General features: G+C 40.3%; 1 protein-coding gene across 1 annotated transcript; it reads right to left on the bottom strand.

Annotated features, from left to right (window-relative positions):
- Positions 1 to 341: 341 nt before the first annotated feature.
- On the bottom strand, positions 342 to 16,819 carry LOC139468769 (developmentally-regulated GTP-binding protein 2-like). Its single transcript, XM_071250905.1, has 14 exons — positions 16,647 to 16,819; positions 12,076 to 12,164; positions 11,020 to 11,091; positions 10,475 to 10,564; positions 9,793 to 9,853; positions 9,304 to 9,394; positions 8,192 to 8,264; positions 7,296 to 7,386; positions 6,576 to 6,673; positions 5,234 to 5,310; positions 4,671 to 4,759; positions 3,309 to 3,367; positions 2,423 to 2,476; positions 342 to 2,260 (listed from the first exon to the last, which is right to left on the bottom strand). Exons 1-14 carry the CDS (start codon positions 16,708 to 16,710, stop codon positions 2,174 to 2,176), a joined length of 1,095 nt encoding a protein of 364 aa, XP_071107006.1. The 5' UTR covers positions 16,711 to 16,819; the 3' UTR covers positions 342 to 2,173.
- Positions 16,820 to 16,872: the final 53 nt, after the last annotated feature.

Below are 16,872 nucleotides of genomic sequence, written 5' to 3'. Positions count from 1 at the left end.
GGTACTGAGGACCCATGACAAACTTGTGGCACTCAGGGCCCATGACAGGCATGTGGTACTGAGGACCCATGACAAACTTGTGGTACTGAGGACCCATGACAAACTTGTGGTACTGAGGACCCATGACAAACTTGTGGTATTGAGGACTGATACTGGTCCTGAAATCCCAAGGGTAGAAAATCTTGAACCAGTCTAAGAAAGGGGGATATTGGAGGTGAAACAGACAAACAAACTATCAAAAATGAACAGAAAACATAAACAAAGAATGAAGAAAATATCTTTTAGCATCTTTTGATGACAAACAGAAAATAATTTAGGCATCACCTAAACACAAAAACTGAAATACTTGAATAGAGACAGAAATCTCCAAGATGTGTCAGTTTTAATTCAATAATGAAAGCTAGGCCTTGAACAACATGACAACTGATCTTGCTTCCATCATCTTAATTGAATCGTTGACTTTTCAGAATGTTAACATTTCATAATGCTTGCTTTTATTATATTATAATTGATTGACTATTGCAAAATCTAGTAACCTGTCACATTATGTGTCAGAGTTGAGTTCATTCTGTGATCTGTAGTACTGGAAATGTAAGTTTGCTGATGTGTTCGCTGAAATACCGACCACAGCTATGATGACACATCTGTGGCCATCCAGGAAGACTTCTCATACTTCTAATTAAATTACTGGATATGATGTTTGGTGTTGGAGGATGGGATGGGAAAAAGAGATAAAATCTGATTGAATATGAAATATCTTCATGTTGTCATCCATGTCTTTCAATCTCTTCACATGAATGGAAGGCAGGTTTGTGAAAAGATTGGATTAAAGGGACATAACTCTTGTAACTCGTGGTGAAGTGCCTTCCCCACATATTTCAGTTTTTTATACTAATTTACTGTGCTTGCAAAACGTGAATTTATGCCTTTTAACATAAAATGTATTTCATTTTAATTTGAATACCTCCAGGCTACTAAGTTTACATTTTTAGTTTCAGAATTTTTTTCTGAAAATGTTTTAGGTTCAGTCCTATTAATTTTAAAAAATGCCTTCATTTTTCTTATCAGACTCTGTAGTGGGTAGGTGGGTTTGAGATAAAAAAAAATCTAAATTCCTATTGTTAGGACATCATTTTAATATTTGTTACAAGATATTAATGTCAGATAATAAAAATAGTATTTAAGAATTTTCTTTTCATTTAACAAGAAAAACCATGATGCAGGAGAGATAGTTTTACTTTAAAGGAATGGAAGTCAGTGATCTTTAAGTCTTCCTTTTTGTTCTTAATCCACTTTCATACTTTTGAGTCAGCAGATATGGTAAGTCGTGTGACTCTAAATGTATAATTGGATTAAAAATAGTGTTGGTGGGCTAACAGTTCAAACAGGTCAACAGGTCAAGCAACAAAGTCACCTTCAGGGCTGGTTAATATCCAACAGGACATGAATACAAAATCATTTGTCATTAACATAGGTATTTAAAAATAAAATCTTCAAATGAAACATTCCAGGAAGCAAAATATAACAACGTTTAATGTCTTTGTAATCATGAACAATAGAATTGTTTTATATGTCTTCATAATAGGGTACAAGTGATATTTGTTGGGTACTAATTCTGACAAATTTTATACAACATGAGGTACTAAAATCGTCACAATCTCAAATGGACATGAGTGATAGGGTTTAGTTTAAATTACTGTTTAACGCTGTTTTGAACAGTATTTCAGTTACGTAACGTGTCAGCTTGATGTGGGAGGAAAGCTAGAAGGTTACATCCTTGATGCAAGGGATTCGAACTCATTTGATCCTGATACATCTAAGGGAAGCAACTCTTCACAGTAACTTGCATCCCCTCAAATGATTCCATTCCTCATTCTAGTATGTAGATTTTTTAGCTATTTTTGTCATTTTTCACATTTCTTTTATCAATTAACAAAACAATTCAGAGCAAAATACTATTTTCTTTACAAGAATTACAACAATGTTGTATACTTAGTCATCAAACCTTATAACAGCAATGATAATTATATTTAAACTCAAATTTACATAAGGAAAAGACAATAATGTCTCAGATCACTGCTGAAGTTGTAATATTGAGAAACAAATATAAATGGATTATTTACACTGTACATAATATACATGGCAAATGGATTTGTTAAAACAAAAACAGTTTCTACTTTTTGACAATTTGTATGACATCTTCATGATTCATGATATGACTCAGCCCGACCCTCTGAGGACTGTACTTGACGCTCGTCCCCTGAAACATCAATAAAAACATCAGTGTTAATACATACAGGATACATATACTTACCCCAAAAAGTAATAAGATTTTTAAGGATATTTTTATGTGCTTAGTCTCCACTACACAAAATTATGAAAACTACCAAATAAATAAAGAAATCATTTGTATTTATCTTACCCAAACAAGGGCATACTTGAACACCTCTGTTATACTTCTGTGAACTGCATGACACTGAAATGAAGAAATAAAAGCTTATCTAAAAGCTAGGAGCTATATCTATTAGCTCTAAATCCCTATCAACAAAACATTCTTGACTCCCTACCTTCAATCATCATATTTCTACTCCTAATGATTCAAACTAAAATACAGATTATGCTGCCTGACACAAGAGTGAGTGAGTGAGTGAGTGAGTGAGTGAGTGAGTTATGTTTTAAACTATTTTGTTTGAGCACTATTCCAGTTTTATCACTGCATGTCAGCTTAATGTGGGTGGAAAGCCTGGTGAGGTGAAATGGGGTTTAACGTCCAGTCCAAGATTATTGCACATATATATGACATGCATGCACGTGTATGTGTGTGTGGCTGCTTGTACTAGTCCGGACTGATGTCGATTTATAGTGCTAGCACACTGAGATACCATAATATTGAGTGAATTCATGCCTTAGACCCCATTTGTCACAATATTTGTACTGAAATGATAAGTAAGGACAAAGGATCACATGAATTGTACTTCCACAGTTGGAACAACTTTGAGGGTAGTAACTTACCCAGAAAGTGGTCAAAACTGACAATATTGACAGACAATGCACAAATTAACTGGACTGGCCTAAAGGAAATAAGCAATATTCCAGCTATATTATGGCAGCCTAAAATAATGGAGTTCAGACCAGACAACCCAGTGTATGCAACATGACATGCCATTAGTGTTTGATGCAGAGACTGCTACCCCCCACCCCATCCTTTCATTAAGTCGCCTCTTACAACAAGCAGGTGCTGGGGATCAATTCTAACCCGGAATCCCTCGGCCCACAACAAGTACAGTTACACAGTAAGTTTTTCTCACCACATGTTCTACTGAGCAACCTCTACGTAAAACCAGTCCACCATCGAAGTCAGGTTTCTCTGAAAACACATAACTGAGTGTGAGCTTTTATAGGCAAAGACAGTGCTTAAACAGATATAGACTACATATTGCTAGGCATATCCTGACATGTACCATGACACTTAACCATATGTGGGCCTATCTGTTGGCTATTCGAAAATAATTATGAGCAAATTATTTACAAATGTGGCCCCAGACTTACCTCCCCTCTTCTTTGTATAGACCCTGATGAGAGCCAGGTAAAACTACACCCAGACTTACCTCCCTTCTTCTTTGTATAGACCCTGATGAGAGCCAGGTAAAACTACACCCAGACTTACCTCCCCTCTTCTTTGTATAGACCCTGATGAGAGCCAGGTATAACTACACCCAGACTTAGGTCCCCTCTTCTTTGTATAGACCCTGATGAGAGCCAGGTATAACTACACCCAGACTTACCTCCCCTCTTCTTTGTATAGACCCTGATGAGAGCCAGGTAAAACTACACCCAGACTTAGGTCCCCTCTTCTTTGTATAGACCCTGATGAGAGCCAGGTATAACTACACCCAGACTTACCTCCCCTCTTCTTTGTATAGACCCCGATGAGAGCCAGGTAAAACTACACCCAGACTTACCTCCCCTCTTCTTTGTATAGACCCTGATGAGAGCCAGGTAAAACTACACCCAGACTTACCTCCCCTCTTCTTTGTATAGACCCCGATGAGAGCCAGGTAAAACTACACCCAGACTTACCTCCCCTCTTCTTTGTATAGACCCCGATGAGAGCCAGGTATAACTACACCCAGACTTAGGTCCCCTCTTCTTTGTATAGACCCTGATGAGAGCCAGGTATAACTACACCCAGACTTAGGTCCCCTCTTCTTTGTATAGACCCTGATGAGAGCCAGGTATAACTACACCCAGACTTACCTCCCCTCTTCTTTGTATAGACCCTGATGAGAGCCAGGTATAACTACACCCAGACTTAGGTCCCCTCTTCTTTGTATAGACCCTGATGAGAGCCAGGTATAACTACACCCAGACTTAGGTCCCCTCTTCTTTGTATAGACCCTGATGAGAGCCAGGTATAACTACACCCAGACTTACCTCCCCTCTTCTTTGTATAGACCCTGATGAGAGCCAGGTAAAACTACACCCAGACTTACGTCCCTTCTTCTTTGTATAGACCCCGATGAGAGCCAGGTAAAACTACACCCAGACTTACCTCCCCTCTTCTTTGTATAGACCCTGATGAGAGCCAGGTAAAACTACACCCAGACTTACCTCCCCTCTTCTTTGTATAGACCCCGATGAGAGCCAGGTAAAACTACACCCAGACTTACCTCCCCTCTTCTTTGTATAGACCCTGATGAGAGCCAGGTAAAACCATGTCATTTCCAGCAGGTAGTCCAAGTTCAGCTTCATGTTACAGCTGTGTACAAAATGACAGAACATTTTCATAACTACATTTCACAAATTGGACATTTCTGTACCAACATATCAACATAAATGCAATAGCTATGAGATAAATCGCAAGGAACATTGAAGAACAAAGCATGGTTTAATTCAGGATAAAACATTGTTCTATCATGACTTCATTTCTGGAAATTAAAACAATGGCAAATCCTGGGTTGTATCATATAACGTATTGATTTGATGTTATTGTACATCACAATCAGCAATATTCTAACCATATGAAGGCGGGTGGTAAACAACATCAGACAATCCAGTGACTGACATCATGAGCATCGCTCAACGCAATTTGGATACAATGACAATTGAGATGAGATAACATGTAGAACACAAGTACACAATTAACCATACATAGTTGAATCAGTTAAAGAATCTTCAAAGAATCCAATGGCAAAATGAAACTAACAACTTGCTACTCAATGTCCGAACTCACCTCATCACGAGGGAGTTGGGCTGCCTGGCCAGCCTGTCCACCTCTTCTATAGAGATCTGATCGATCTTGTTGTACACCTGGCAGAGGGGAGCACACAATGGTTAAAAAACAACCTGGTATATCTTCAACATGCTTTTACAGTTGTATAACTCTAGTCTATCTTAAACATTTAAGTTAATTCTTCGTTGTGCAGATCTGATTGTCCTCTCTATGACAACACTATCCACAAAAACGAGTTCTCCTCACTAAAACCTCATCTTTCAATCTGATTGGATACCTCTCTGTGTGAAGATGTGAGCGAGTGAGTGAGTTGGGTTTAACGCCGCTTTTAACAGTATTCCAGTTATATCACGGCGCGTCAGCTTAATGTGGGAGGAAAGCCCGAAGTGATGCAGGTTTCAGACGTTTTCCACTTCTGTGAAACCAACGAGCACGGGTAAGGTGCAGACAAACCTAGAAACATAATCAGGGCGAACCGGGATTCGAACACACAATCACAGGGTTCTGAGGTGCCCAGGGGACGCAACTCTGCACAGCGAATTGCGGCGCCTTAGACGACTGGGCCACCTGTGCCCCCGTGTGAAGATGGGAGGACACCTCGATAGGGGGTCCTGTAAGGTTCACTTTCTAATCAACAAATCAGTGTCCAGGCTTTTAATTTCACGGTTTAACTGAGCAAAGCTTACTGACAAGCAGACAATAATATAGCCATGTGTTATATTGTTTTGGAATCTTGTGGTTTCTGGGCACAATGGCATCTACAACATAACAGGTGTGCGGTTATATTTGTAATCTGTGTCATTTGACTTTTGCTAAGATCAAAATTTCAGAAATGGAGCCAATAGTTTTAGAAATCTGATTGGCGCAAGAACCCATCCATCCCTTGATTAAGTTTGGGCGGTTCAAATGATGCGACCTTCTATGGAGGTGTTCTCAGATCTTCATGCAGTAAAGTACTGTATTGGAGTAAAAGATCTGATTTCAATGAGATTGGATTCAATTCAGATCTGCTGGGTTTTTTGTTTGTTTTGTTTGTTTGTTTAATGCCACACTCAGCAATATTCCATCTATATGACAGTGGTCTGTAAATAATCAAATCTCAACTAGGCAATCCAGTCATTGAAATCATGAGCATCAATTGGGAGCCTGACCACCCAATCCCGTTAGTCACTTCTTACGATAAGTATAGTCACTTTTTACAGAAAGCATGGGTTGCTGAAGACCTATTCTACCCCAGATCTTCATGGGTCAGATCTGCTGGAAATTGAGTGCTATTACATAAGACATAATAATCATGATCCTATTTTTTATGTTTAATCTTTCGTAAAGTGGAACAACTTACATATAAACATGGCAGGTAGACTCGGTTGCCGAGGATGACGTCCACAAACTCGTCTGATGTACAGTCATCTCGGAACAGGACTTCACAGTTAAATATTTCTGTTTCACTGTTAAGGTATTAACAGGCACTCTATCCACTACACAACGTATGCATCAGTTGGGGTTTACAAAGCTTAGGATAGTATTTCAGGTATATCACGGTTTGTCAACTTAATGTGGGAGGAAAGTTTGAAACAATGAGCAGGTATTGATGAATGATTTTTTGTTTGTTTGTTGTTTAACGCCGCACTCAGCAATATTCCAGCTATACGACTGCAGTCTGTAAATAATCAAGTCTGGACCAGACAATCCAGTGATTGACATCATGAGCATCGATCCATGCAATTGGGATCGATGACATGCATCAACCAAGTCAGAGAGCCTGACCACCCGATCCTGTTAGTCGCCTTTTACGACAGGCATTGTTGCCTTTTACGGCAAGCATGGGTTGCTGAAGACCTATTCTACCCCGAATCTTCAAGGGTGTATTAATGAATGAGAGAGTGATTTATTTCACAACATAGCATGTCAGTTTATTGTGGAAAGAAAGCCCTAAGTGATGCATTTATAAACTACTATCCCACAAGCATGGATATAGTACTGTCCAACCAAGAGCCAGAGAGTGAGTGAGTCTGGCTAAAAGCTGCTCTTGACGGTGGTGCCAACATGGCGGCAAGGATACTGTATTCATGAAGAATCATGGAAACCATCCTCTCATTACACTTGGTCATAGTCACCATTGAGTTGAAGGACATTCCACCGCCTTTCTTTGGCTGAAATTACATAACAATTCTAATCATGCTTAAGTATGGTATAAGTAACCAAAAAGGCACTGTTTATTCAAAGCTTTGGCCATGGAAGCCGTGCCAAATTACATGTATCACAGAGGTACACAAGGTACCTGGTCTAGACTACCAGTAGTCAGACTTCCATTTTGTGGAAGCCTCAGTAGCTGAGCGGGTTAGGTATCTGACTTTGTGTGCTGGGAATAAGGCACCTCAGTCTGCGAGTGTGGGTTTAAAACCTGGATGAGATCCGACCCAAAAAGTACTTGAATTTGTACTTCACGAAGAAAGTGTAATCCTAAACATAAAATGTGACATTTGAACTTCTCAAAGGCGTTGTCTATTCATATAAGTAAATGAACGAAAAATGTCACACAAAGCTATATTCCAACCATATTATGGCAGTCTAAAAATAATGGAGTCTGGACCAGACATTCCAGTGATTGATATTATGAGTAATGAACCATGCCTTTGGAGTACAATGACACACAATCAACGAAATCAACAAGCCTGACCACCCGATTCATTAAGTCGGCTTTTATGACCAGCATGGGTTGCTTGAGGCCTATTCTTACCCTGGAATCTCCAGTGTTACAAAGGCAATTAGTTTTCTTTTCACAATTTTTACCAAAATTCCAGCAATATCATGGCGGGGAACACCAGAATGGGATTGAACACATTGTACCCATGTGGGGACTTGAACCCCAGACTTTGATTTGATGAAAAAACGCTTTGACCACAAGGCTTCCCCACTGCACTGAGTAACTCGATACCATAATATTGTGTTGCTTACCTTAAAATATATATTGGGTTTGCCTTTGTTTAATCGAATACCAACACTCTCCAATTCTTTTTCCAAAAGTTCTCTGGAAAGAAATATAAAAGAAATGTTCAAGAATGTGATGGTCTCAGGTTTTCAGAACTGAAGTTTCATTTAATATCAATATGTCCATATAATTTTTATTTTTTAAAAAGAAATATTGACCTGCCTTGTAAATAATATCTACAGGAAAGTAGTGTGAGTCAGTTTATTGGGTTTCATGCTGCTTTGAACAGAGTTCAGCAATATTACAGCTAAAAATGTGGAAGGAAAGCAAAAGTGATCCAGGTCATATAAGTTTACCACTTTTGTTGTGTGTGCTGTTAAACGCCGCACTCAGCAACATATACAAATGATGGCGGTCTGTAAATATTCAAGTCTGGACCAGACAATTCACTGACTGACATGAGAATCGGTCCACGCATTTGGGATACAAGAAAATGCATGCATATCAACCAAGTCACCGAGTCTGACCATCCCATCAGTTTAGATGCCTCTAATGACAAACATAGGTTGTTGAAAAGGTGGGGGATCTATATTCTTGCCTGGAGTCCATACAGGTTTTTATTTGTGAAAGCCATGAGCATGGTTATGGCGCTAACATGTTGGTATTCATGGGCGGATACAGAGGGGGGGTGCGGGGGTGCGCACCCCCCTTTTTTATTTAGAAAAAAATCTTTATTTCTGTATAAATTACCACCAATAGATCTTAATTGTGCACCCCCCCTTTTCAAAAAAGCTGTATCCGCCCATGGTATTATAATCAGGGCAAACTAGGGATTTTTAACCTACAAACAGCAGCAACTAGTATGGTAAGGGGACACAACTCTGCACAGGGAAATTGCCATGCCTGAAACCCATGGCCACCTATACCCTCATAAAAAATATTGTCAACTTGCATTCTTCTGAGACTTGTAATGATATATACTACTCAAAAGAAGTGAAGAACCTCTCAATTCTTACATATTACTATGTTAATCTGTCATGCTATGTAAGAATCAGGTGATCCTTAACCTTTTTGAGTAGTATACAAAGGGTACATTGATTTATTCACTTTGACAGGTCTGATTTGTATTTGTCCTCACCTCTGGTACTCCCTCTTTGTTGCATCCAACATCATGACCACGAGATCAGCCGTCCGGGCCACCGCAATGACCTGCCGACCTCGACCCTTGCCTGACAACAAATAGTCATTGGGAAGATCAGTAACTTAAGCAAAGCACATCCTGATGTGTTATAACATATACCTAAAAAATGTTAATGCCAGAGAATATCTGTCATGATTTTCTGCTGAAACAGATTCCATTGGGCGTAAAAGGCAAAATAGCAGTGACTATTAAAAGAATGGATGACTGAAAATCATTGATGACACCAGGTGTTCACAAAATTCAAAGCTGAAAGTCCATATCTGGCATTTGCAGCAGAGAGGGGGCCAAATGAGTAGAAGAAATTAATCTTCAATTCTTTTGAGACAAAACATAGCCTGAAAACCTGATGGAATAATTGACAGAGAGCGACCATGTTAGTTCATGTTTACAAGATGTTGGGGACAAGCAACAGAACAATTCACCAACCTTGTGCAGCACCCTCTATGATCCCAGGCAGATCAAGCAGCTGAATGTTAGCGCCATTGTACTGAAAAGAAGTAGAGCCAGTGATGAGCATGGAGGTAATGCAGGGGAGGTAATGCAGGGGAGGCAAAGAGAGAGAGAAGAAGGGAGGGGAAGTTGGTTGGTTTGTTGTTTAACGCCGCACTCAGCAATATTCCAGCTATATGACGGCGGTCTGTAAATAATCAATCCATGCAATTGGGAGTGATGACATGTATCAACCAAGTCAGCGAGCCTGACCATCCGATCCCGTTAGTCGCCTTTTACGACAAGCATAGTCACCTTTTAAAGCAAGTATGGGTTCCTGAAGACCTAATCCACCCCAAAATCTTCACGGGTTGGAGAAAGGAGAGAATGAGAGAAGGAGGGGAGCAAGCGTTGTGTGTTGACAAATGGGTTCATATGCCATTGGGATTAATATGCCACCAGTAACATAATACGGTTTGAACCAGACACACCAGTGGTTGATAGTGGTGCCCTGTGGCAGACACTATAGGGTACAATGTCACAGCTGGCAATTGGTCTTCCTGCTGGATACCTATGTAGACATGGTTGTTGTTGTCAAAGGCTCTAGGTACGAACTATGGTGAAGATAAACAACAGCTCAAATACAAAAATGAGAGTGACCAGTGGAATGAACAGTTACCTCTATTACACCGGGGATGCAGGTGAGAGTTGTGAACTCATAGTTGGCCGATTCGCTGTGGGTGGAGGTCAGGGTATTCAGCAGGGTGGACTGAAAACACATGTCATAATCTTCATAAATCATCGTTAAAGAGCGAGTGAGTGAGGTTTTACGCTGCTTTTAGCAATATTCCAGCAATATCACGGCGGGGGACACCAGAAATGGGCTTCATACATTGTACCCATGTCGGGAATCGAACCCAGGTCTTTGGCGTGAGGAGCCAACGCTTTAACCACTAGGCTACCTGACCGCCCCTCTTCATTAAAGATGCTTTACATGTTATCAAAAGGTGAAGAGAGAGAAGATCTCATGGTATTGTAATGTAAAAAAGTCTAGTTATCTGAAGCATGATTAACTGATTACAATCAACATATTGCAGTGATGAGGTTTACTGCTGCTTCAAACACCATTGTAGCTATGGATAAAGCCATAACCATGATAAGAAGAACATTCAAGAAAACTATGCATCTATAGCTATCTTTAAAATAGACAGAATATGAACAAACCTTGCCCACAGATGGAAAACCTATAAGTGCCACACGGGCATCCCCAGATTTCATCACATCGAAGCCTTCTCCCTGCAATGGACAACATCTGTCATGTCTACATCACACTCACAGCTGACAGGACTGATGGTACAGATTACTTCAGCAGCACTTGTCACATATCATACAAAAGTACTCCTTGGTGAGAGAAAAGCATTTTACACTAAGATGCACACATTATACCTGCATGCATACATTCCCAAGGCATGACTATTTAAAGCATTGGGCCATGACACTGCCAAAGTATAACTTGTCTCGATTGTCTGCCAAAACAGATCTTATTGCACGAAAAGGCAAACAAGTGGTGAAAATTATTTGAATGGACCACTGAAAATCAGTGATGCTCACAAAAATTGTAGCATGTCCTACATTACTGGTAGCACCCTCAACACAGACAGTTTGCATAAAAAAGTACTGGTCAGTGTTTGCTTATTGCTTGACGCCGCATAGCAGTACTCTTGCCATGTGACGGCAACCTGTAAACAAACCAGATAAACAACTGATGGACCAGACAATCCAGTGACACTATAGTACATTCACCGTTTTGTTGAAACTAAAATTGCAAAGATTATTTTAAATAACGTCTGCTGTGTACAGGTGCACCATCATGTATCAACATGCCGGGCACAGTGAAACCTGCTCACTCCAGAATGAGATGGTATGACGACAATGGGCCCCTGTGAAATCAGTTGGACGTTATAAGATAATACATACTCAAACACAAAAGTAACATGTTGTGAATTGTGTAAGCACATCACTCAGTATTTTTTTTCTTTGAAAATTTAAAATGTTGTAGTATAGGAGTATTAACATGGTGGATCCTAACATTCTGATAAGATTTTCAAATATTAAAAAAAATATAAATAAAAAATTTCTAATTGAAATTCGGCATTGCAATTTTTTAGTTCTTTTCACAAGCTAGGCTGATGAAATGTCCGTTTAATTTTATCTCCCCCCCCCCCCCCTTAGAAATGCAGTGTCATGTAACCATGGTGCTTAACACTTCCTGTGGTCTACCTTAGCTCCAGCCTTCCCTTGCGGCTCCAACAGCTGCTGTCTGTATTTGGCAAGTTTGGCTTTCAGCAGACCAAGATGGTACTCAGTGGCTGGAAGTAAACAAGGCATCATGGTGTCACATCATTCTACAATGCATGTCACATAACTGTGTACGATTTGAATACCTAACCTCATATTCTGAACGCTATTGATGTACTTTATGAAAGAGGAAATTTTCCAATAAATTGTATGTTTATATACTTATCCTATCTCACACTATGCATTTCTTCTTTTAACGAGTGCAAGAGACCAGGAGTGGGTACATGCTGTTATCGCAACTAGGCAAGTGGCTAATGGACATCCCTTGGGTTTCTACGTAAATCGTAATTGATGGACATAAATGGTGATCTGTTGTGGAGAAGCATCTGTGGGAGATACCGGAAAGTGGCATGCCTAAACCTGGATGTGGAAGGAGTCGATCAACTTGCCGAAGTCGAAAAAGCTGGACTGGATCATGAAGTGAGAGGAATGGGGGAGCTCTGACCAATGAGACAATGCTCGTCGTCGGACCAATGCCCCGCTACTTGTAGATCTTGAAAATGTGCTCCCCAGCCCATAGTTGATACCACGATGAATAGGTGGAAGGTCAGAACGAACAACTTCAAAGAGCTTCCAACACAAACATTAGACGCTACTAGCCACCACTGGCACAAATGGATCAGTAGGGAGATCAGTGTCTGTCAATCTTTGCTCTGGATGAAGGGTGTGAGGAAATATAAAAGCGACTGGAGATAACTTTAACCCTGCAAAGTGAGGGTGTGCGCCGAGATCAAAAGGCCGAGAATCTCTTGCAATTACCATAACAATCGATCCAGAGGGACAAACAACTTGCCCTGATGGAAGTAGTCTCAGACTTGCTGATGTTGACAAGCCAATCCAGGTGGCGTAAAAGATGTTGCGTGAACTCGAAAAGTTGAAGAAGAATGGTGGAGTGTTGACCTGAATGCAGTCATCGACGTAGAATTCGAACATGATTTCGCAGAAATGGAGGAATTTTGTTATGAGCTCACTGGAGCCGGTAAATAGCCAAAGGACTGAAGAAATTCCAAACAGGAGCATCTGCCATTGGCAGTGGTGGCTTTGAAAATACACCGAAGGAAATGGCTGTGCTCCTGATGGAAGGAATGTGAAGGTACGTGTCCTGTAAATCGAGACTGAGCAGGAAATCATGGTACGAGTGCGATCAAAGTTCTTCTGGGAACACTGCCTTGATAATGTTGGAATATTGCTAAAAGCTGCGCAAAACCATACTCACTCACTCTTCTGGAAGGTCTTCATGCTGAAGAGTCGAATCTTGAGATGGTCCATTGGCATGAGAAAAATGGGCAAGGAGAACCCTGGGTATGTTGAACCTTGAAGGTGCGTCGATCAGGGGAAGAATTCCGATCCTTGGAGGTGTGTCAAGCAGAAGAGAATCCCGAGATCGCCATACCTCAAATGCCGATCCTTGATCCTTTAGTAAACATTTTGTTTTGGAGGAGTGCTTATTCGTCAACAGCCTAACCTTTGAATCCTTATCTGGAGATCGTCGAACATGGGGAGGCCAATCCTGTGAATGGGGACTCTCGTGAGGAGTGATTGAGAGAAGAGTTCAACAAGCCTGAGCAGCGATCTGTGGAACGCCACATTGGTGATCTGGATTGTCGAGAAGTAGACGAGGAGCAGGAAAAAGCAACTGTATGTTGAACTGAAGGGGCGGACGAACCCATACTAGGAGTGACTGCAGATGGTGCATCTGAATAACTGGTCGAAGGGGAGCGATACCAATAGATCAGCCGAATCTGTGTAGTAATCGTCCTGAGATGTCCAGTCCTAGGAATGGCGATTTTTCGATGAAGAACAGTGATCCTAGTCAAAATCACGAGTGCAAACGCGGGCACGATCCTGGCTTTGTCTAATCCCATCTGCAGTAGTGGACAAACTCGGACAATCGATTCAGCACGCAGACGTAAACGTCATCTTCAAATGAGATTGAGTAGATCTGGTAGTGCTAGTCGGGTCGGCGATCAGAACTGTTGAGGCTGGCATGGACAAAACGTCTTTGGAGAGAACCATGCAAACGTCAGAGGCTTCTGGTTGCACCAATGTAGGCATTCATATGGACGCACTGGAGACTGTGAGGGAGCTGTTGAAGACTCCGTCTCTGTCCACCGATAAGGAGGGTACAGTAGAAGCTGTAGGAGATTTACGAATGGATCGGTGGAGGGGGACAGCCGGTTTGGTCTTGGACTTCTTAGCAGCGGAATGGCCATTTGCTGTGTCTCGAGACTTTGATAGCCGGTCTTCCCCAAAACAAAATTATTGAAAAAACTACAGAACTACCTGAAATGGGAATAAGAGTGAGTGAGTCAGTGAGTATGGTTTTACGCCGCTTTTAGCAATATTCCTGCAATATCACGGTGGGGGACACCAGAAATGGGCTTCACACATTGTACCCATATCAGGAATCGAACCCGGGACATCGGCTTTAACCACTAGGCTACCCGACCGCCCCTGAAATGGGAATAAGAAGAACCTGTCTTGTCCTGTGTGCCGCAGCCGCGACAAACGCAAGAGATAACATGATAATCACGGGTCAAAAATTTCTCTATTCTGTCCCTTTATTTAGGACAAGCTGGGCGATTATATGGTCAGTTCCGATTTTCTCTCAAATTACTGACATAACTTAGACACGATAGCGGCTAGACTTCATGAAAATAAAATATGTTTTCTCTTATTTTAATACACGTCTCCACCATGTGGTGATGAGAAAGAGAATGTTGTGGCAGGGGTTAGCACGTGATCAGGTTGTGTAGGTTGCTCTGCATGGGTTTATAGTGCGTGACCCATGTGTTTGGGTAGTGACCATGGTGATGCTAGGATGTGTTCGGGTGAATTGTTTTTTGAAGCTGGAAACTTTGTTCAAGCACGTTTTCACATAGGATCGAAGAAGAAAATGCATAGTGTGACATAGGATAAGTTTAAAATTGAATAAATATCTCACTTTCTGTCATGATTTCACTAGTATTATGCAAGCTTGATGAATTTATTCCTGGTAGTTAAAAGACTCCATGTATCATGTGTATGCCAGCTGTGTATGCCAGACTGTAGCGTAGGCAGTCAAAATCAAAATCAATAAAGTGAAAGAACCAAGTTTCAGAGCTATTTAAGCAGTCTACGACTTTAGACACTACTCTGAAGACTCGGTCTAGTATAGATCAGTATATTCTAGTCTTTATGCTGAGACTAAAGGCAACAGGAATTATTGCCAAACTACAAGTACAGGAACTAACTTCTAAGAAATGCCTATCAAATATCTCATTTGGGCTAGTAGGCTTAAATGTTTTTGCCACAGACTGTTCAAGTATTGATAATCCTTGTCATGTCGCTTTAAAGATTGTAGGACATTTCTCCACATGGACAATTCCCCACACTAACATTTCCCCACATGGACTTTTCCCCACATTGAATAGATACACAATTTATATTACAGTTTTATTTACAATTTGACAAACTATAAAAATATGAATATTAAATTCATCATCACTCAAGTTCACTATAATGTGACGGAAGTTGGAAGTTGTCACAGATCGAAACGGATTCTTACCAAGTCTGATCTTTTACATGTATGCACTGGTTGAGTGCCCCCCTTTTTAGTGTGAAATCATCACCCACAGAGAAATAAATGATTCAAATCATAATACATGATAATAATAAACTGCTACGTTTGGTAGCACCAACACTCAGTATGCCCATTAGGCAACTGTCAATATCGCAAACCCAAATGATATCCTGTCTACATGGTCACACCTGGTGATTGTTAAGATGACAATTCCTATATGTGTTTCAGTCAATGTGCACAATGACTGAAATTATTTTCAAACAATTCGGTCATTTTAAAATTATTTTCCAGTGAGATTAACTAAAAAGTTATTAAGAAGTTTAAAAGGGCTTAAGCACATCACAAAAGACTAATTATGATGGGATTAGAAGCCAAAAAACATTTTCTTTGAATCCTATCATCTTAAGTAACTGGGTGATGAAATAGAACATAAGAAGGTTGGAATTTCATAAAAAAAGGAAAAATAACTGTAAAATGACTGAAATATTTTGTCGTTTGTAAATTGCCTAAGTGAAAATTTCAGTCGTTTTACACCTAGACTGTAACTATAACATATACAGTCAGACAACATGGCAGTCTATATTCATTTCAAATATCCTCTCATAATTAGTTGTAAATGTTTGCACAAAAACTTTGGAAAGGATATCCTGAGTTTCCCACCAAACTTCCCCTTTTAATTCTTACAACAACAAAAAGTGGGGTGGGGAGAAATGTCTTTGAGTGGGGAATTGTCCGTAAGTAAATGTCAATGTGGGGACATTTCTGGACCACGGCTTTACAACACTTGATCCACATATAAAATGTAAAATACATGTCAGCTTCAATTTAGAGCGTATTTTCGTTCTATGTCTGCTATTTGAAGATAATAAATGCATATCCACATACATTAATATGATCGAAAACTGAACAGTAAGCATGCGCTTCCAGATACCTTTGTTTTTCTGAGTGCGTGCAATTTCCTTCTCAATTTCTGATATCTTCTCTAGGATACCCATATTGCTCTTCGGAAGTTGCTTGTACAGATAAAGAAAAATATGTATGTTTGTTCTTTGAGTATAGAAAATAGTTTTGTTTCCCACGTGCGACGTCAGCTGTCAATCTGGAAAACGCACGTTCAGCGATAGTCGTAAAATCGTTGATAATCCAATGAGATGTAG

This window comes from Haliotis cracherodii, unplaced genomic scaffold, assembly GCF_022045235.1.
Source record: "Haliotis cracherodii isolate W230 unplaced genomic scaffold, xgHalCrac1.p SCAF_2, whole genome shotgun sequence".
Lineage (NCBI taxonomy): Eukaryota > Metazoa > Mollusca > Gastropoda > Lepetellida > Haliotidae > Haliotis > Haliotis cracherodii.
Note: the sequence above shows the minus strand (reverse complement) of the source record. Positions and strands in the feature narration are given on the sequence as shown.

Coding starts and splice junctions, on each gene's coding strand:
- LOC139468769 (XM_071250905.1), bottom strand. CDS start 16,710: ATGGGTATCCTAGAGAAGATATCAGAAATTGAGAAGGAAATTGCACGC. Junction 11,092..12,075: donor AAGGGAAGGCTGGAGCTAAG/GTAGACCACAGG, acceptor TGTCCATTGCAG/GGAGAAGGCTTCGATGTGAT. Junction 10,565..11,019: donor GTTTTCCATCTGTGGGCAAG/GTTTGTTCATAT, acceptor ATGTGTTTTCAG/TCCACCCTGCTGAATACCCT.